At 42.0% G+C, this 21,623-nt stretch overlaps 1 protein-coding gene and 1 non-coding gene across 3 annotated transcripts in view; both read right to left on the reverse strand.

Moving 5' to 3' along the window:
- The window catches only part of CRLF3 (cytokine receptor like factor 3), a 46,329-nt gene that overhangs the window by 8,611 nt on the left and 16,095 nt on the right, over nucleotides 1-21,623 (reverse strand). For both annotated transcript variants that reach the window (XM_081579717.1, XM_081579718.1), the window contains 4 exons: nucleotides 19,884-19,971; nucleotides 18,583-18,760; nucleotides 16,276-16,498; nucleotides 11,943-12,075 (listed from right to left, as the gene is read on the reverse strand). In XM_081579717.1, the coding sequence (XP_081435843.1) occupies nucleotides 11,943-12,075; nucleotides 16,276-16,498; nucleotides 18,583-18,760; nucleotides 19,884-19,971 (622 nt within the window). The remainder of the gene's footprint in view (nucleotides 1-11,942; nucleotides 12,076-16,275; nucleotides 16,499-18,582; nucleotides 18,761-19,883; nucleotides 19,972-21,623) is intronic.
- LOC145544003 (small nucleolar RNA SNORA30/SNORA37 family) lies at nucleotides 7,673-7,803 on the reverse strand. Its single transcript, XR_014081229.1, has one exon. It is a non-coding gene; the product is annotated as a small nucleolar RNA SNORA30/SNORA37 family (small nucleolar RNA).

The following is a 21,623-nucleotide window of genomic DNA, read 5'->3' on the forward strand; positions in this document are numbered from 1 at the left end:
CGACACCAAAGGCTGAGTGAGCAGTCCTGCTTTGTAATACTCTTGAATATTGTTATTGCAAAAAGTCTTGCATCCCTGAGATGTATGCTTCGGTCTGGAACCGCCTCACATCTCGCCCTGTGAGTCCCTCCCTCTGGCAGGTTCTGATGTGTATCCTTCTGCTATACTAACACTGTTATCATAAGTGAAGTGTTTTCCTAAGTTCTGTGAGTCATGCCAGCAAATTATGAAACCTGAAGGTGGTCATGGAAATCTTGGAATTTGTAGCCAGCTATGGAGAAGGAAATGGCAACCCACTCCAGTATTCTTGCCTAGAGAATCCCGTGGACAGAGAAGCCTGGTGGGCTGCCGTCTATGGGGCTGCACAGAGTCGGACACGACTGAAGCGACTTAGCATGCATGCATGCATTGGAGAAGGAAATGGCAACCCACTTCAGTATTCTTGCCTGGAGAATCCCAGGGACAGAGGAGCCTGGTGGGCTGCCTTCTATGGGGTCGCACAGTCGGACACGACTGAAGCGACTTAGCAGCAGCAGCATATAGTTAGAAGCGAAGATGGGCCCTGGGGACCCCTGAGCTTGCAACTGGTATCTGAAGTGAGGGCAATCTTTTGGTGGACTGTGCTCTCACTTGAGTTTGGCCAGCTCATTGCAAGTGTACATTTTTTTCTGTGATTAAACTTTCAAATGAATAATTAACTCAAACTTTCTTGAAATAAAGTAAGAATTAAAACTCAAAGCAGGAAGTTGCTGCATAGCACAGGAAGCTCAACCTGGTGCTCTGTGACAGCCTAGAGGGGTGGGGTGGAGAGGGAGATGGGAGGGACGTTCAAAAAGAAGGGGACATACGTATACTTATGGCTGATTCATGTTGATGTATGACAGAAACCAACACAACATTGTAAACCAATTATCTTCCAATTTAAAATAAAGAAACAAAAAAAAAAAAAACTAAGCAGTGAGAAAAAAAATCTTGGGAAGAAAGGAAAAAAACCTCTTAATTTGAATAAATCACAAAACTGTTCCTAGAAACATTCTGCATGAAAACAGCATTTGATAAATAACACAAATCTGCCATTAAAAGCTTACAAAAATTTCTTTGACTATAAAATGAACCGTGAAAATAAAGTTAATTTTCCCAAAACCAAGAATTGTTTTCATAGCTTACTAAGATACAGAATGTAAATTTAACATCTTTGAATATTTTTTTTGTGGGGAGGGCATACCACATGGCTTGCAGGATCTTAATTCCCCAACCAGGGGATGAATCCAGATCCCCAGAAGTGAAAGCACTGAGTTCCAACCACCGGACTTTCAGGGATTCCTAACATTTTTGAATTTTTAAGAATTTGCAAGACAAGTAATCAGGACATTATATCCTAAAAAACTACTTGAGTGCTTCTCTCATATAAACAAGTCCTATAAAAAAAAACTCTCCTATAAATCATCCAAATATAAAAAGTATATAAAAAAGAAAAATGGCATATAAAAGAATTTATGGCAGGGTACAGTGACCTCAGAGATACAATTAACTTAAAAAATCAACTTATGTACAAATTAGCAGGAAGGCATCCACTGCATAGAATCATGTAGAAAGTTGCAGAGGATAATTTTTCTCAAAGATAAAGTATTCTGAGAAAGAACATGGTTCAGAACAAAAAGAAGCAAGGTTGACAGCAAAAAGAAGGCTAAACCTATTACGCTGCACTTTGGCTAACTGGGATTTAAGTGGTAAAACTTCAGAACCTCACACTTCCTTCTTCCCACAGTGAACACGTGGAGCAAAGATTCAAAAATTCAGTTGTTTGGATAATATATCCAAATATATTATGAAAAGTATCCAACTTTATGATAAATGTAAGAAAGAAAAGAAGAATATTATTATGGCCTACAGCTACAGATTAAGACAGTAACACTTCATATTGACAAGGATGCAGCAACATCAGTCAGGACCCTCACACATTGCTGGGAAGACTGCAAGTGCTTCCAGGAACACAGCCAGCTGGCCTGTGTGTCACTAACGGGAAACTAGCCCAAGGAACAAATAAGCCATATGCTAACAAAGAGGGTCATGGCACAGCTTGACTTGTCAGGAAAAAAAAAAGAGAAAAGGGATGTCTTATCAAGTCATGGTAGAAAAGGATTTTTTTATATAGAAATATATTCCTTACTATGCAAACCCTAAAATAGCTTTTATCCTCTCTTAAAATAAAACTGGTTATCTTATTATTGTAAAAATTGAAAATCTTCCAACAAAGAAAATTCTAGGATGGCGAATTAACTGGTGAATTCTATCAAACATTTAAGGAACACTACCAGTTCTCACAGACAGTTCTGAGAAATAAAAGAGGAAGAATTATTTCCCACCTCACTCTATGAGGCTGGCAATTACCCTGATACCAAACACATCATAAGAAAAAAAGAGATCTCTCTCTTGTGAAGAGACATAAAAATCCTCAAAAAATAAATAAAAGCTAAATTTACAGCAATATATACAAGAGAATAACACAAAAGTAGGGCTTCTGATCCAATATTTAAAAATCCATCATTGTCATCATATCAACAGTAGACAAACCATATGATTATCTTAGTAGGTATATAAAAATAATGTGACAAAATTAAACATCCATTTATAGATAAAGCTCTCAGTAAAGTTAGAATAGAAGGAAACGTCCTTAACCTGATAGAGGGTATCCACAAAAAACCTACAGCTAGCATCATACTAGCATCTTATTCCTAGATCTGGAATAAGACAAAGATGTCTACTTTCAACATTGCTACTCAGAATTACACTTCCTAGCATGTGTAGTAAGACAAGAAAAAAAAAAAAATGACAAAACACTGATGGAAGGCATTTTTTAAAAAACTAAATGAAGATGGGAATTCCCTGGTGGTCCAGTGGTTAGGACTCTGCCCTTTCACTGCAGTGGGACTTTGTTCGATCCCTGCTTGAGGATCCAAGATCCCACAGGTAGAGCAGTACTGTTGGAGGGGAAAAATAAAACCTAAATAAAGGGTGGCTTTCAGATTTACATACCTGAGTTCTCTTCACTGGTGGCTGAGACGGTAAAAAAAAAAAATCTGCCTGCAATGCAGAAGACCTCGGTTCGATCCCTAGATCAGGAAGCTCCCCTGCAGGAGGAAATGGCAAGCCACTCCAGTATTCTTGACTGGAGAATTCCACGGACAGAGGAGCTCTCTTCAAAGGCTGCTTATAGACCACTGTCCGCTGTCACCAAAAGACACAGCCCCTGCTTCCTAAGGTGACGCACTCTGACTCCCCTGGAGATTTGTTACACCTTTTCCCTCTGCTTCCTCAGGAACACTCAAGCACGGTTCTGTCCTGGCCTTGTTCATGGTCTTAATGTGGGGTCTTCTTTTGGGACTGAATATCTATCTGGAGATTCTGAGGTTGGCCAGCAAATTATCATGGCTTCCTGCCTAATTGTGTCTTTATGAAGCCTTTACAGCTAATTTGGAATTTGAGTTTTCTGTATTGCTTAGTTCTGTTGAAAAAGCACTTCTGGGTTCTCCCACCTCTCTTACTCCTCCAAAAAGTTTCCAGAAGTGGAAAAAATTTAGAACTAAGGGTACTGCTATGCATCAACTGGTCCCAAAAGATTTCATCTCTCTTTTGAATCCACTCTGATCAAATTTCCTCCCCAACAACTCCCCTGAAACTATTCATGTCAGGGTCACCGAGCAACGTCCACGCCGCAAACCCAAAGGTCAATTCTCAGCCCTTTTCTTAACTGCTGGGTCAGCAGCATTTGATCACTAGCCCTTCTTAGAAACCCTTTCCTTGCTTGGTTTCAAGGACACCACATGCTCTCACTTTTCCCATCTATCTCACTTGCTGCCCTTCCTCAGAATCCTTTCCTAGTTCTTTCTCTCTCCCCAGAAGTTAAATGGTAGATTCTCCACTGTCCTCTTCCTACACTCATTCCCTTGCTGCTCTTATCAAGTCTCATGGCTCTAAGTACTTATCTATATGTTAAAACTGTGCTTCCCTCGTAGCTCAGTTGGTAAAGAATCCCCCTGCAATGCAGAAGACCTGGGTTCGATTCCTGGGTCGGGAAGATCCCCTGGAGAAGAAAATGGCAACCCACTCCAGTATTCTTGCCTGGAAAATCTCATGGACAGAGGAGCCTGGCAGGCTACAGTCCATAGGGTTGCCAAGAGAAGGACATGCTGCTGCTGCTGCTAAGTCGCTTCACTCGTGTCCGACTCTGTCCGACTCCATAGACGGCAGCCCACCAGGCTTCGCCATCCTTGGGATTCTCTAGGCAAGAACACTGGAGTGGGTTGCCATTTCCTTCTCCAGAGAAGGACATGACTTAGCAACTAAACTACCGTGTTAAAGCCTCTGAAGTTGGACTTCCCTGGCAGTCCAGTGGTTAAGACCCACAGCTCCAATGCAGGGAGTACAGGTTCCATCCTTTGTCAGGGAACAAAGATCCCACATGGTGCGCAGTGCAGCCAAAAAAAAAAAAAGCTAAAAAACCCAAAAATTTCTCACTAGTATCTTCAGCCTGGTCTTCTCCACTTAACTCCACACTTGTATGTCCACTGTTCACTCCACATCTTCACTTAAATGTCTTATAAGGAAATTAATTTGTGAAAGAACAAACTGATATTCACCCAGAAAGAGGCTCCTCAAAAGGCCTCACCTACCTCAGTAAATGACAATTCTACCCTAAGTTACTTAGTCCAAAAACTCCGAGGTTACACTTGACTCCTTCCTCATACCCCACAACCAACTTGTCAATAAATCCTGTCAGTGCTTCCTTCAAAATAAATCCGGATTCTGACCACTTATCACCAACTTCTGGTCCAAGTCACCATGAGCTGTCACCAAGATTCATCCTGGAATGCTGAACACAGCTTTTCCCTCATTTCTGGTAATATTTTTTCCCCTCCTCTGCAGCCTCCTAACCGGTCTCCTCCAGGCCTTCACCGCTTTCCAGACCTCTTTCCACCCAGCAGCCAAAACAACTTGTAAAACAAACGTCAGATCACCTCATTCATCTGCTCAATGTCCTCCAATGGCTTCCTGTCACATTCTAGGTCCAAGCAGAGAGAGACCTACGGGGCTGGGCCGCCAGGATTTGAATCTCGGGATAACTATAAGAATGTGTACAGGGAACTCCCTGGTGGTCCAGTGGTTAGGACTCCACGCCTCCACTGCAAGAGGCACAGGTTCCATCCCCGGTCACAGAACTAAGATCCCCCACATGCCTCACAGTACGATCCCCCCCCAAAAGAATCTGTACAACCTCAGGCAGGTGGTGTAATCTTTTCACACCTCAGTTTCCTCATCTATATAACATTTCTACATCCTGAGCATATAAGGAGGACTTATAGACATTAACTCATTAAATACTTAAGAACTAAGAATATTCTGCTTTTCTGGGGTTCTTTCTGACTATGTACCTGTCTCTATTAACCCCATTTACACTAATTACTTCCTATTCTCCATATTTTCTTGCTTTATTTCCCTACCTGAACTGTCCTTTCCACCTCTGAGATAAAGCCTTCATCATCCCCTCATCTGGAAGTAAATTTCCGTTCCCCTATATTTCACAGCACTCAGGATTTTTTTTAAGCTTTGACTGTCTAATCATATTTTTTTAATGATGCTATGGTGCTATCGGTTTCTTTATGTTATTTTTAGCCACGCTGAACGGCATGTGGGATCTCAGTTCCCTGACCAGGGATCGAACCCGTGCCCCCTGCAACGGAAGCATTGGAAGTGCACAGTCTTAGCTACTGGACCGCCAGGGAAGTTCCTCAGGATCTCTCTTATACTAACCTATGAACTATTAGCCAAAGGTTCTTGTTTTTCCTTTTTTTAAAACTTTGCATTCCCAACCATACCAAATACTGTAAATACAATCAGAGTGGGATAGGAGTTGAATGAAATGATCAGCATCATTCAGAAAGACCCTCAGGTGAGCAGAACTGTCCTTACATTTTAGAAAAGCAGTTTCATACAGAGAGACATGGATAGGAAAAAAGTATAAGAAATATTCCTCAGATTATCTGTAAGGAATAGTTATAACTCCCTGTGAACATCACAAAGCAGATATGATTCTATGATTTCATGTCATCCTCCCTCTACAAACAAACTAAAAACTACAGAATCCTTAGTCTACTTAGGAACCACCTGTCTTATCTCATCCAAGTCTATAATAAAAGGTCTGTGGGGAAAATTTGTCTGACAACATTCCCAGCAAGCTTCACCCTGAAAGAACTACACATCAAGCCTCCAGAGGGGATCACTCTAATAAAATAGAAAACACCAGCAAAGCTGTATTCTAGGACAGGGCATTGTCTCAATGAAAGAAGAAACTGACAAGATTTCAAAGACCCTATAGTTAAAACAAATTAACTTCCTAATCCTAGTAGAGATTATGCCCAGATGGGATTTTTCCAGATAAAATTAAATTAGACTGAGTTTTGTTTTTTTTTTTTACAATATGAAGAGGTGCTAATTAGTATTGAAGATATACTTGGTAATGACAGAAACCAAACTTGTACAGAAAAATAAAGATCTCCTCCAGCTTAAATTCATTCAGAAAAGGTAATGCTAATGTTCAACCAAAGGCAAGCATTAAACCAAATGCACATATTCCAAGAAACCCCTTTCTAACAGCTACCAACCACAGCATTTCTAACAGAAAGCCCCCAAATTCATTGACATTTCCTCCATCAAGAAGCAAGGTCTAGGGACTAACCCTCGTGGTCCAGCAGTTAAGACTCTGCATTTCCAATGCAGGGGGGGTGAGTCTGAGCCCTGGTCAAGGAAGGTGCAGCCAAAACAAAAAAAAAGCAGCATCTAAGGATTTCCCTGGCAGTCCAGTAGTTAAGACTGGGCAGTGGGCACAGGTTTGATCCCTGGTTGGGGAACTAAGATCCCACATGCTTCAAGGCACGGCAAAAAATATAAATAAATAAAGCAGGCTCTAAGTCTCCTCCCTGGGATCTGGACTATGTGACCAGCTGAACAACAAAACATGGTAGAAGTGACACTAGGTTAGTTTCTAGGCTCAGACCTTAAGAAACGGTCAGTTTCTATTTCCCATCTCTTGGGATGCTCATTCTTGGAACCCAGCCAGCAGGCTATGAGCAGGCACAGGCAGTCCACAGAGTGGCCCCAAGAACCAGAATCAATCTGTCAACCATGTCAACAAGTCATCTTGGAAGTCGATCCACCATCCTTGGTCAAACCACCCCAGCTGACTCCACATAAGCAGAGATGAGTTGTCCTTGCCATACTCTGCGAATTGCAGTTTCCTGAGCTAAATAAGTGACTGCTGCTGCTACTGCTGCTAAGTCACTTCAGTCGTGTCCGACTCTGTGTGACCCCATAGATGGCACCCCACCAAGCTCGGCCGTCCCTGGGATTCTCCAGGCAAGAACACTGGAGTGGGTTGCCATTTCCTTCTCCAATGCATGAAAGGGAAAAGTGAAAGTGAAGTTGCTCAGTCGTGTCCAACTCTTCGCGACCCCATGGACTGCAGCCTACCAGGCTCCTCTGTCCATAGGATTTTCCAGGCAAGAGTGCTGGAGTAGGTTGCCATTGCCTTCTAAATAAGTGACTGGAGTTGGTTAAGTTTGGGGGTGGCTTGTTACACAACAATAAGTAACTGGAACATGACTTTTCCCCCTCTCTCTATCCCATTGATTGACAGTTGCCACTGACACAGTCCCAGGGCAAGGATATAATCAAGGGTTGTCAATTTCAGCACCAGCTACCAAATCCTGGCCCCACTGCCTAGGGGAGGACCAGTGAAAGTGCTAGTAGGACTTTACTTTTTGATGTTCTTGGCAGAAAAAAGTTAACAATAAAAAACAGCCAGCTGATTTACCACTCGATTTACCATGTCATGTTACTTGTGAAAGGCAGGGTAGCACAGTGGTTAAGAGCACAGACTGGGGTGAGACGCCCAGGATTTAAATATTGATGAGTCAGTCTCTCTCTGCTCTCATTTCCTCAGGGGGAAAGAGGAAGACAGTAACCTCGGAGACTACAGGACAAGCAAGGAAGGCTGTTAGAAAGGAAGATTTTTTTAATAATTTATTTAATTGGAGGATAATTTCTTCACAATATTGTGGCGGTTTCTGCCATACATCAACATGAATCAGCCACATGTGTACATGTGTCCCCCCATCCTGAACACCCCTCCCACCACCCTCCCCATCCCATCCCTCTGGGTTGTCCCAGAGCACTGGCTTTGAATGCCCTGCTTCATGCATCGAACTTACACTGGTCATCTATTTTACATATGGTAATATACATGTTTCAACGTTATTCTCTCAAATCATCCCACCCTCACTCTCTCCCACATAGTCCAAAAATCTGTTTTTTACATCTGTGTCTCTTTTGCTGCCTTGCATATAGTATCATCATTACCATCTTTCTAAATTCCATATATTTTGTTTGTTTTTGACAGCACAGCCTGCGGGATCTTAGTTCCCCAATCAGGGACGTACTGGGGCCCCCTGCAGTGGAAGCACGGAGTCTTAACCACTGGACTGCCAGGGAAGTCCCTGTTTTTATTTATTTTTTAATAAATACATATGCACAAGAGAACCAAAATCAATCTCTATTATTCACATGGCAACGTAGTCAAGTGCTGCAACAATACCCACATTCCAAGGTCAACTTTAACTCTAGCCCCACTTCCCTCCAAACTGAGAAAGCCCGGTATGGAGGACAACATACAAGCTTACCACCACCATCTCCTCTCCAAATACTATCCAGGCTCAGAAAGCTCATTATAGATGTACTCAGTAGTATCCAACTCTTTGTCACCCCATGGGCTGTAGCCTGCCAGGCTCTTCTGTCCATGGAATTTTCCAGGCAAGAATACTTGTTGCTGTTTTCCTCCTTCAGGGGATCCTCCCAACGCAGGGATCAAATTCCCATCTCCTAAATGGGCAGGTGGATTCTTTTACCACTGAGCCACCTGGGATACCCTCATTATAGATAACAATTGCAAAAAATAAAAATTAAAAAAATTAAGCGCTTCGCCAAACACTCACAGCAACAGCGGAAGACTACTCTCCCTCTGGGCTTCCTTGGCATTGGGCAAAGCAAGGCTATTTGCAACAACAGTGCATAACCTGACTATGACGATGCTCATAGGAGAAATGAGGATTACAAAGTTCCTTTATTCACAGGTAACCAAGAATTATCAAATAATTTTCTGAACTAAGACAAAAGTCTCACCATCAAAGAAAATTTTCTTCTTCCCAGATATGCTCTTATAAAAATGAGATTTCTCAATATCCCAGATTCTTTACTTAATATTAAACTACGAATGCACAGGATACATTCTCAGGGCTCAAGTCTGAGTAACAGTGATATTCTGAGATATTTCTACACACTTTACAGATCAGCAAATATTTTATCAGACTAAGGGAAGCTAAAGAAAGGAGGTGGTAGAGAAGAGAAAGTAAAAATATGGTTTAAAAAATAGCAAAATCAGGAAATTTTAGAAGCAAGGGAAAGCAGGAGTATTCAAGACAGGAAGTCAGGGAGTGGCTGGGAAGGAGGGGACCCGGGCATCACCTGAGACTGGGCTGGAGAGACTGTTAAGAGCCGGCCAGCAATAGGTTTCTTTGACATCAGCAGCTCTAAGCATTTCAGAAACTTCAGCATAGATTGGGTTGAGCCACAGGACAGGGCCTGCAGGAGTATAATCACCCCTCTGACTATGAAGTCCGTAAAAAACTGGGTAAAGTTTACCTTTATTCAAGTAGGCCTCCCTGCCTGCCCCCTCCCCCCAAACACATGACGGTGCCCCCAACACAAACACACCCTCACATCTTCTGCCTTCATGGCCACTGACTGGCATTACTTTAAACAAGGAAAGAAAACATTTTCAATCCACATTCGCAGGAAAAATGACAAAAATGCAAAGGTCTAAGATAATACTGAGCTTAACTGTCAGTTAATCACCTGCCAAGAGGGGCCCAGTCAAGCACCTTTGGAGGAGGAGGGAGGGGTTAATGGGTTATTAAGGCCAACTAAGTGTCAGGCCACAGGCGGCAGAAAGTAGGTGGGTGTAAATCAGTGTGTAATTTCTAATGTCGTAACCTAAAAACACTTATTGAATGGCTTAAGAAACAAACGTAAGTAGGTCATCTATCAGCCGGATTCCCCTGGGTTCACAGAGAGAGAAGTTACCAGTAGAAGAGCATCCGATCAGCATCACCAAGGAGAAAAAGTCACAGAAGAGGGGAAAGGAAAAGAGATAAGGATACAGAGAAACTGCACATTTCCACACTCTGGCGTGAAAAAGTCTAACAAGAAGCAATATTGCTGTTTGTTGTTTAGTCGCTAGGTCGTGTCCGAGTCTTTGCAACCCCATGGGCTGTAGCCCTCCAGGCTCCTCTGCCCATGGGATTTCCCAGGCAAGAACACTGGAGTGGGTGGCCATTTCCTTCTCCAGGGGATCTTCACAACCCAGGGATCGAATTCAAGTCTTCTGCATTGGCAGGAGAACTATTTTCTTGCCACAGGGAAGCCCAAGAAGCAATACAGACCAGTGTTAAAATCATGGGACCCAGACTAACTGGGTTCAAATCCTAGCTTTGCCATTTACTAGTTATGTGACCCTGGGTAAGGGACTGGGCTTCCCTGTGCCTCAGTATCTTCATCCATAAAATGGGTAACTAAACCTATTTCATTGGGTTATGAGAATCAATAAGTGAAGTGTTTAGAATAGCACCTGGCACATGGTAAATGCAACTTAAAACTGCAGTTATTACTCTGATTATTATTCTTATTATGAGCTGATATATCTGGCCTGAACCTATTAACTCAGGAAGCCCTGTCATTACACAGAAGTCCCTTGTTCTCAGAAGACTCACTAATGGGAGTATCTCTATCAACAAGGGACATAAGCAAAGAAGAGATTTGTTAGTTCAGAAAACTGATTACCGGGGGAATAACTAAGTCAATGTTAGGTACTAGACTCCTTACTTCTCTGTCAGTATTTTTCTGGTTATTAAGTCTTTCTTTCATCATAACGTAAGGGGCAAGGGGAGGTGTCAGAAATGAGACAAAGCACACACTAGTGCATTGCGATCATACTGACAGTTCAAATGACTTGGCTGGTGGAGAACATGGCAACATTAGCTTAGCGAAAACTTTCAGACACTCTCCATGCCTTATATAACAAGAGAGTGAGAACAAGAGTAACCCGGAACAAGCATTCACAATAAAATCCCACACTTCTCACGACTTCAAACCTAGAGGAGAGTCTGCTACACCGCAGTGTGTGTGGTGAACGTCAGGTGAGCTTTACTTTCCTCAATCAAAACTGGGCTTTGGTTCTCAGGAAAAGTTCTTTAGAAACAGGACTACAGAGAATGTATCTCAGACAACATGAAAACAAGGAAAAGGGAATTTTTCTAAGACAGGGAGCAATGGGTGAAGAAATAGAAAATTAATTGGCGGCAGGAGAGGCTTGTTTTCCATTTTATTTTACAGAGACTAAATATATATCCCATATGCATCTATACACACAGTATGTTTACTTAGGCTGTCTCTCACTGACACCTGCTCCTATGGATTCACAAAGAAAAAAAAAAATTGGGGACTTCTGAATTTTTAAGATGGACTTTTGAGAGATATGCTGTTTACCTATATTTACCACGAAGAAAGAAGACCGAAACACAGTGAATACGCACTATGTTATCAAGCAAAGAAAGGCATTTTATACACATTATCTCACTTCATGCTTATAAAAACTCTATGACTACATATGAGAAAAGCAAAGCAAACAGAAGTAAGGAAATTGCTCCAAGGTAATACTGCCTAGAAACGACGGAATAAACTCAGGACTCTTTGGATCAGAAGGTCCTGGATGCTCTGAGTACTTTCCGCTACTGCCCAAGGCCTGAGAGTCAGATCTTTTCATATCCACTTGCCTGAATGTTAACGTCTGCCCACAGAAGTAAGTGGGGGCGCTGGAGTAGAGCACGCCAGACGATGCGGCGTCGTTGCGGAGCGCTATGTTTCTCCGACTGCTCAGGCTGTACCCCTCAAAGCCAGCTGTCCACTCTTTTTAAAAAGCAAACGACATTGAAAATTGTTAGAATCATTTGGGGAAAATCTTCAACAAGGATATATTAAATGAAACTTGGAAGTGGAAGATGCCACCCTTAGGCGTCATGGGCAAATTCAATAAAAGGAAAAATTCAGTGATAGGGTATCATGGTTAATCCTACATATCACAAAGAAGATTTTAGTCTCTTCTTGCACATTTGTGGAGAGGAAGATCAAACAAGCATTATCTGCTACTACTCAATAAAATCATGTTTGAGCTTATTCCAACCTGATTAAGAGGTAACTAACAAATGAGTCTAAATATTTTTTAAAAGTAATAAGTAATACAGGAGAGATAAATTTCAAATCATGAGACTTTTTTTTATTTTTAAAGCCCCTACCAAGATATACATTGAAGGTTTGGGTTAAATATTGCAGTCTTCCAATGCAATATTTAAAAACCTTTGGTTTTAGAGACATTTATAATCCTATCTGGCACTACGTGGGGACCCTTATGTGCATGCATGTTCAGTCATGTCTGACTCTTTGCGATCCCAGGGACTGTACCTTGGAACCCGCGTCCAAGGCAAGAGAAACCCAGGTAAGATGGTGGGCACTGAGAGAGGGGATAAGGGGGCAGACAGGCTGAAACTACAGTCATGGACAACTAGCCACTCTGATCACATGGACCACAGCCTTGTCTAACTCAATGAAACTAAGCCATGCCGTGTGGGGCCACCCAAGACAGACAGGTCATGGTGGAGAGGTCTGACAGCATGTGGTCCACTGGAGAAGGGAATGGCAAACCACTTCAGTATTCTTGCCTTGAGAACCCCATGAACAGTATGAAAAGGCAAAAAGATAGGACACTGAAAGATGAACTCCCCAGGTCAGCAGGTGCCCAATATGCTACTGGAGATCAGTGGAGAAATAACTACAGAAAGAATGAAGGGATGGAGCCAAAGCAAAAACAACACCCAGTTGTGAATGGGACTGGTGATAGAAGCAAGATTCAATGCTGTAAAGAACAATATTGCATAGGAACCTGGAATGTTAGGTCCATGAATCAGGGCAAATTGGAAGTGTCAAACAGGAGATGACAAGAGTGAACATCGACATTCTAGGAATCAGTGAACTAAGATGGACTGGCATGGGTGAATTTAACTCAGATGACCATTATATCTACTACTGTGGGCAGGAATCCCTTAGAAGAAATGGAGTAGCCATCATAGTCAACAAGAGTCTGAAATGCAGTACTTGGATGCAATCTCAAAAATGACAGAATGATCTCTGTTCGTCGCCAAGGCAAACCATTCAATATCACGGTAATTCAAGTCTATGCCCTGACCAGTAACACAGAAGAAGCTGAACAGTTCTAAGAAGACCTACAAGACCTTCTAGAACTAACACCCAAAAAAGATGTCCTTTTCATTATAGGGGACTGGAATGCAAAAGTAGGAAGTCAAGAAACACCTGGAGTAACATGCAAATTTGGCCTTGGAGTACAGAATGAAGCAGGGCAAAGGCTAATAGAGTTTTGCCAAGAGAATGCACTGGTTATGGCAAACACCCTCTTCCAACAACACAAGAGAAGACTCTACACATGGACATCACCAGATGGTCGACACCGAAATCAGATTGATTATATTCTTTGCAGCCAAAGATGGAGAAGCTCTATACAGTCAGCAAAAATAAGACTGGGAGCTGACTGTGGATCATATCATGAACTCCTTATTGCCAAATTCAGACTGAAATTGAAGAAAGTGGAGAAAATCACTAGACCATTCAGGTATGACCTAAATCAAATCCCTTATGACTATACAGTAGAAGTGAGAAACAGATTTAAAGGACTAGATCTGACAGACAGAGTGCCTGATGAACTATGGATGGAGGTTCGTGACATTGTACAGGAGACAGGAATCAAGACCATCCTCAAGAAAAAGAAATGCAAAAAAGCAAAATGGCTGTCTGAGGAGGTCTTACAAATAGCTGTGAAAAGACAGGAAGCAAAAAGCAAAGGAGAAAAGGAAAGATATACCCATTTGAATGCAGAGTTCCAAAGAACAGCAAGGAAAGATAAGAAAGCCTTCCTCAGCGATCAATGCAAAGAAATAGAGGAAAAAGATAGAATGGGAAAGACTAGAGATCTCTTCAAGCAAATTAGAGATACCAAGGGAACATTTCATGCAAACACGGGATCAATAAAGGACAGAAATGGTATGGACCTAACAGAAGCAGAAGACATTAAGAAGAGGTGGCAAGAATACACAGAAGAGCTGTACAAAAAAGATCTTCAAGATCCAGACAATCACAATGGTGTAATCACTCACCTAGAGCCAGACATCCTAGAATGTGAAGTCAAGTGGGCCTTAGGAAGCATCACTATGAACAAAGCTAGTAGAGGTGACAGAATTCCAGTTGAGCTATTTCAAATCCTGAAAGATGATGCTGTGAAAGTGCTGCATTCAATATGCCAGCAAATATGGAAAACTCAGCAGTGGCCACAGGTTGGAAAAGGTCAGTTTTCATTCCAATCACAAAGAAAGGCAATGCCAATGAATGCTCAAACTACCGCACAGTTGCACTCATCTCACACGCTAGTAAAGTAATGCTTAAAGTTCTCCAAGCCAGGCTTCAGCAATACGTGAACCGTGAACTTCCAGATGTTTAAGCTGGTTTTAGAAAAGGCAGAGGAACCAGAGATCAAACTGCCAACATCTGATGGATCATCAAAAAAGCAAGAGAGTACCAGAAGAACATCTATATCTGCTTTATTGACTATGCCAAAGCCTTTTACTGTGTGGATCAGAATAAACTGTGGAAAACCCTGAAAGAGATGGGAATACCAGACCACCTGACCTGCCTCTTGAGAAACCTGTATGTAGGTCAGGAAGCAACAGTTAGAACTGGACATGGAACAACAGACTGGTTCCAAATAGGAAAAGGAGTACGTCAAGGCTGTATATTGTCACCCTGCTTACTTAACTTATATGCAGAGTACATCATGAGAAACGCTGGGCTGGATGAAGCACAAGCTGGAATCAAGATTGCTGGGAGAAATATCAATAACCTCAGATATGCAGAGGACACCACCCTTATAGCAGAAAGTGAAGAAAAACTAAAGAGCCTCTTGATGAAAGTGAAAGAGGAGAGTGAAAAAGTTGGCTTAAAGCTCAACATTTAGAAAACTAAGATCATGGCATCCAGTCCCATCACTTCATGGCAGATAGATGGGAAAACAGTGGGAACAGTGGCTGACTTTATTTTTCTGGGCTCCAAAATCACTGCAGATAGTGACTGCAGCCATGAAATTAAAAGATGCTTACTCCTTGGAAGGAAAGTTATGACCAACCTAGACAGCATATTAAAAAGCAGAGACATTACTTTGCCAACAAAGGTCCATCTAGTCAAGGCTATGGTTTTTCCAGTGGTCATGTATGGATGTGAGAGTTGGACTATAAAGAAAGCTGAGTGCCGAAGAATTGATGCTTTTGAACTGTGGTGTTGGAGAGGACTCTTGAGAGTCCCTTGGACTGCAAGGAGATCAGTCCTGGGTGTTCATTGGAAGGACTGATGTTGAAGCTGAAACTCCAATACTTTGGCCACCTGATGCGACGAGCTGACTCACTGGAAAAGACTCTGATGCCGGGAAAGACTGAGGGCAAGAGGAGAAGGGACGACAGAGGATGAGATGGCTGGGTGGCATCATCGACTCGATGGACATGGGTTTGGGTGGACTCAGGGAGTTGGTGATGGACAGGGAGGCCTGGTGTGCTGCAGTTCATGGGGTCGCAAAGAGTTGGACACGACTGAGCAACTGAACTGAACTGAACTGGACTGTAGCCCACTGGGCTACTTTGTCCACGGGATTCTACAGGCAACAATACTGTAGTGGGTTGCCATTTCCTCCTATAGGGGATCTTCCCAACTCAGAGATCGAAACCACATCTCCTGCATCTCCTGCACTGGCAAGCGGGTTCTTTACCACTTGAACCACCTGGTTAGCCCATTTGGGAATGCTTGAGAGAAGAATTAATGAAAATTTATCAAAATTCACATGAAATAATTTGAGCAGGAAGTAAAAGACGTCATGTCATTCTCCATCAATTCAGGGTCTATCCTTAGGAAAAAGGGTTGTCAGTGTGCTGCCTTTTAGCAAAGAATACAAGTCTTCATACATAGGTAAGTTTCAGGAGTAAGAGGGCAACAGCATACCATGCGGCACCAGAGTGGAATGACCGATCTGGGGGACGCTCCACGGACTCCACTCCTGTCGGCCGTCTCCTCGGGCGCAGACTCTGAACTGATAATCAACGTTGGGGTCTATGTGCAATACAATGAATTCCGTTTCAGAGCCTACATATACATCCTCAAAATGACTGGAAGTACATTTACGGAACTGGAGCCTGTAATCTTGGGCGATAAAGTCGTCATCCACCTGGGGAGAAAGGCTTTAAGTTAGGTAAAAGTCAGAGAACAACTTCTCTCAGCATCACCACTTAACTCTGAATGGGAGCCTTTGGGGCTGAGCAAACAGGCCCACACGCTGAATATGGGCTGGTCTCAGGAAGCTCAGAGAAAATATGACATCATTATTTCCCTTCTTTTCCTTACTGCTGCTGCTGCTGCTATGGCGCTTCAGTCGTGTCCGACTCTGTGAGACCCCAAAGACGGCAGCTCACCAGGCTCCGCCGTCCCTAGGATTCTCCAGGCAAGAATACTGGAGTGGGTGGCCATTTCCTTCTCCAGTGCATGAAAGGGAAAAGTGAAAGTGAAGTCGCTCAGTCGTCCGACTCTCAGCGACCCCATGGACTGTAGCCTACCAGGCTCCTCTGTCCATGGGATTTTCCAGGCAAGAGTACTGGAATGGGTTGCCATTGCCTTCTCCGTTTCCTTACTGAACCATGTGTTTTTATTTTGTTTGTTTTTGAGTTTTGTTTTTTTTTTGCTGCACAGAGTCTTCGTTGCAGCACTTGGGCTTAGTTGCCCGTTGGCGTGTGGGATCCTAGTTTCCTGATCAGGGACTGAATCTGCATCCCCTACATTGGCAGACGGATTCTTAACCACTGGACTGCCAGAAGTCCCTGAACCATGTGTTTTATAACCCCGGTATGATATGAACAGATCTGCTTCCTTTGAAGTAACGACGTGTTTCCTACACAATAAAGCCCAAGATAAGACAGTCAAAATTCAAAGACAAGCATCTCACAACTACATTATTCATATAACTAAGAGAGAGGTAATATCTGAAATATATAAAGGACTCTGTAAAATTAATAGAAGACAAAGCACCCAGCAAGGAAAATGCATAGAAGACACGAGTAAGTGTTTTACAGAATAAGGAATATAAGCAGCTGAAAATATATAAAAATATTCAGCCTAACTTGTAGTATGGAAAATGCAATCAAAACCCACAATGAGGTACTATACTGGCAAAGATAAAAAGTCTGACAAGGCCAAGTACTGGTGAAGATGCAGAGTAAGAGGAATGCACACACTATGGCAGAAGGACACCCTGGGACAATCACTTTGGAAAGAGTTTGGTTATTTCCTAGTAGAGAATAGATCCAATATGCTACCTCATAGTTTTACAGCTAGGTATATACTTTGCTGCTGCTGCTGCTGCTAAGTCGCTTCAGTCGTGTCCGACTCCTAGCGACCCCATGGACTGCAGCCTACCAGGCTCCTCCATCCGTGGGATTTTCCAGGTATATACTTTAGAAAATCTCAAATGTGTATGCAAGGAAGCATGAATAATAATACTTATAGCAAAAGAACTGACAGGCAAAAAAATGGAAACAGAATAAGAATCATTGTTTTGAACCAACAAAAGCATCTCTACTTCTTTCTTCTGTACAAAGGCTTCATTTTTAAAATTTCATTAAAAACAATGAAAAAAAATCAAAAAATAAGAAAAAAGTTTTATAACAAAAATAAAAATCCCATTTAAGAAACAGCTTCCAGAAGCTGACCACCCACCTCTGAATGATGTATTTGTCAACAGCCAAGATATTATGACTCATTTGGGCATGGTTTTTATCTAAAATATGGTAATTCACATGCATAATATGACTTATCACATGCTTAATATGACTTAATACACAAAATTCTTGGTAATGCTGAGTGTGGGGAAAAAAAACATACTTTTGAACTTTTATTTCAGAGGTATTAGTTCAATGTTGCACAGAAAAATATCCAACACCCAACATTCACTAACACCTTCTGACTTTTCTAAAAAACAGAAATGGGAGCAATTCTCAACTCACCAAGTTACATTTGGGAAATGTGTGACGGGAAATGTTTTGATACAGAGATTTTAAAAAGTATCTTCAAAACTGTTTATCTCAAAGCAACAGCTAGTTCAGTTCAAATTCCCTATGACCTTAATTATAAAGCAAAAGGCACTTTTGTTCATGGAGAGAAGAAAATAGTCAAAGGTAACTAACAAAGAAAAAATTGTAAAGGCCCCCAAAACTCAAATTCATAATGTTGAAGCCACTTCTACAGTTCTGAATTACATACCTTACACCACCGTACGATGATGCCTCCAGGTTTCTCTATCAATTCTTCTATCTGTACCGGTGGGCGAGATGCTACTGTTCCATGTTTAAAAATATGGTCTTTCACTATGTTAAGAATTGAGTCATCCAACTGAGCAGATAAGCAAGGCACGTCGACCAGTAAAGGCACTTCTGGTAGGCTGAGGAAAGAAAGCTCATGTTTATGAGACTTTTAACCAAAAGTTAAAAATACAAGGGAGTACAGCTTTTAAAAATTGCAAATCACTATGTTGTACTGGGCTTCCCTGGAAGGTCAATCAGTAAAGAATCTGCCTGCAATGTGGGAGACCTGGGTTCGATCTCTGGGTTGGGAAGATCCCCTGGAGGAGGGCATGGCAACCCACTCCAGTATCCTTGCCTGGAGAATCCCCATGGACAGAGGAGCGAGCCTGGTGGGCTACAGTCCATGGAGTCACAAAGAGTCAGACATGACTGAGCAGCTAAGCACAGCACATGCTGTATACCCAAAACGCATACAACACTGTAAATCAACTATATCTCAATTTTTAAAAAATTAACAAAGCATATTTTATTTTTCATTTCACTTATTTATTTTCGGCAGAAATGTGTGGCTTGTGGGATCTTAGTTCCCCGACCAGGGGTTGAATCCAGGCTCTCAGCAATGAGAGAGTGAAGTCTTAACCACTGCACAGCCAGGGGTGTCCCAATAAGGAACGTTTTCAATCAGTCACATGCTGTAAAGATGCAGAAGCCGCTGGTAAATAATGCTAATGGCAGTGGGGGATGAAAAGAGGTAGGAGCACAACTGTCAAGTTTATGTCAAAAGATTTGGCTTACTGAGTTGTGACTCAATTTTCTTTGTTTTAATTGAAGTACAGTTGATTTACAGTATTGCATTAATTTCTGCTGTATGGCAAAGTGATTCATTTATACATATTACATGCATTATTTTTTATATTCTTTTCCACTATGGTCCATCATTGGATATTGAATATAGTTCCCTGTGCTGTACAGTAGGACCTTGTGGTCTGAGCTATGACTCAGTTTTAATGATATGTCCAGAATTTTTAAAATTTAATGATTCTCTTACACATTAGGATTGAAGAAAATCTGTAGTAGTTCTATTTCAAAGATTACAATCTTGGCTATTCCACACTGGTAATACTGGTAATGGGCAGTGAAACTTTGAAAAATGTACTCTCTCCTTGAATCATAATTTTTAACAAGGAAAAAGAGAGAGAGGAAGAGAGAGAAAGAAAAAGAAAGAAAAGCACTTTAAGCCCAAGAGACACGATCTCTCACCTGTCCAGCTGGATGTGCGCAGCTTTCTTGGTAAAGCCCCAGAGCTTTTCATTCTGTTCTCCTACACCTCCCCGAATGGCGAGCTCACCTACAATCAGGGACAAGAGAACCAGTACAGGAAAAATGGTCACCTGTGTTAGGTGGGTCTCCGCATCGCTGAAAATGATTCTTATGTGATGTCACAAATTCCCCAAAAGCAAGTGTAGAAACTATTTTAGAAGTGACTTTAAAGTGAAACACAAGAGGAACGGGGTACAGAGTGACTGCATTCTGCCAGACATGAAAGATTCTGCTCTACAAGTGGAAACCTGGTTTATCAACCAACTGTATGGCCCAGTCCTCAGGGACCCAGTCCTTCCACAGCCCTAAAGAACACTACCAGAACTGTTTTCTCTCTCACTGTGCCCTGGAGTCACTCAAGTGTTTTGAGACCACATAACAATGACCCTACCCCTTACCAAAAGGAAAACAGAGGCATACTAACACTGCTTCAGAATCCTCAAAATTCCATAAGTAAGTTTCTATCCTTTGGGAAGGGAAAGGAGGAAAAAGTTTGAAATTTAAAAATATTTCTTAAGTGTATATATATAAAAAAAAATTTAGCAGCAGAGGCTGTAACAAACATGTATGTGCCTCCAAGGATTTCTTTTCTAAAATAAAAACACTGGTTAGGCCTCATGGTGATGGGTCCACACTCTTGACCTGTGCTGAACTGCTGCTGAGTTTGTTCTCAAATGCTGAGCCCCCAGGGAAAGACATTTTGCAGTCCTGCTAAAAAGAATTTTCTCCAATGCACTGTTACGGTCAATGGCAAATAAACACTTGTCCATGAAGAGAAGATGAAAATGAACTCAGCATGTAAAGATAACACTAGTACTACATTCTAAGTGAGACAAGAAAGGGAACTGACTTCCAGCTGAAGTGACAAACTTGGGAGCCATACACACTTTTTATCCTGTGCCACGCACAGCACTCAATGAAGAATGGACAGCATTCAGTCTCCTTCCCTGGATCCTCTGTCCTTGACTGGCCTCTAAATGTTGGCATCTCTCAGAGTCCCACCTTCTGCAGCCTTCCCATCTCATACTGTACCTCCCCCTTTTATTAAACTGAAAGGTAACTTTTACTTTAATGTTTTTAATGGATAAAGAAAGATGGGTCTTTGAAAATGTCATAGTTCAGGTAAACCTAAATTCTAAGAATAGTAAGAGTGACCCAACCATTTGAAAGTATAGAGATGGGGTGGAAGGTGGGAGGGAGGTTCAGGAGGGAGGAGACACATATATACATACCTATGGTTGATTCATGCTGATGTATAGCAGAAACTAACACAATATTATAAAGCAATTATCCTTTAATAATAATTTTTTAAAAAGAAAGTACAGAGAAAGAGTGGAAATATGAACATCTCAAGGAGTCATTTTAATCATATTGTGCTATCTCTTGATGGCTTTACTTATTCCCATGGATTCAGAAGTGTTGTACACACCACTCCCTGCCATATTCACGTCTCCAGGTAGGATCTCCTTCCTTAGCACCACACCCACATTTCCAACTCCTGACATCTTCAGCACCTCAAATTCAACATACCCTGAACCAACTGTCTAACCACTCACCCTTCCCCTTCATGTCCTAAGTCAGTCAATGGTACAATTCACCAGTCATCTAAAACCACCCTGGCCTGGGTAATCCCAAACCCTTCTCTTCCTCCTCCATCCTATAACTGGGCAATCACCAATA

This window comes from Giraffa tippelskirchi, chromosome 3, assembly GCF_054371585.1.
Source record: "Giraffa tippelskirchi isolate mGirTip1 chromosome 3, T2T-mGirTip1v1.2.pri, whole genome shotgun sequence".
In the NCBI taxonomy this organism is placed as follows: Eukaryota; Metazoa; Chordata; class Mammalia; order Artiodactyla; family Giraffidae; genus Giraffa; species Giraffa tippelskirchi.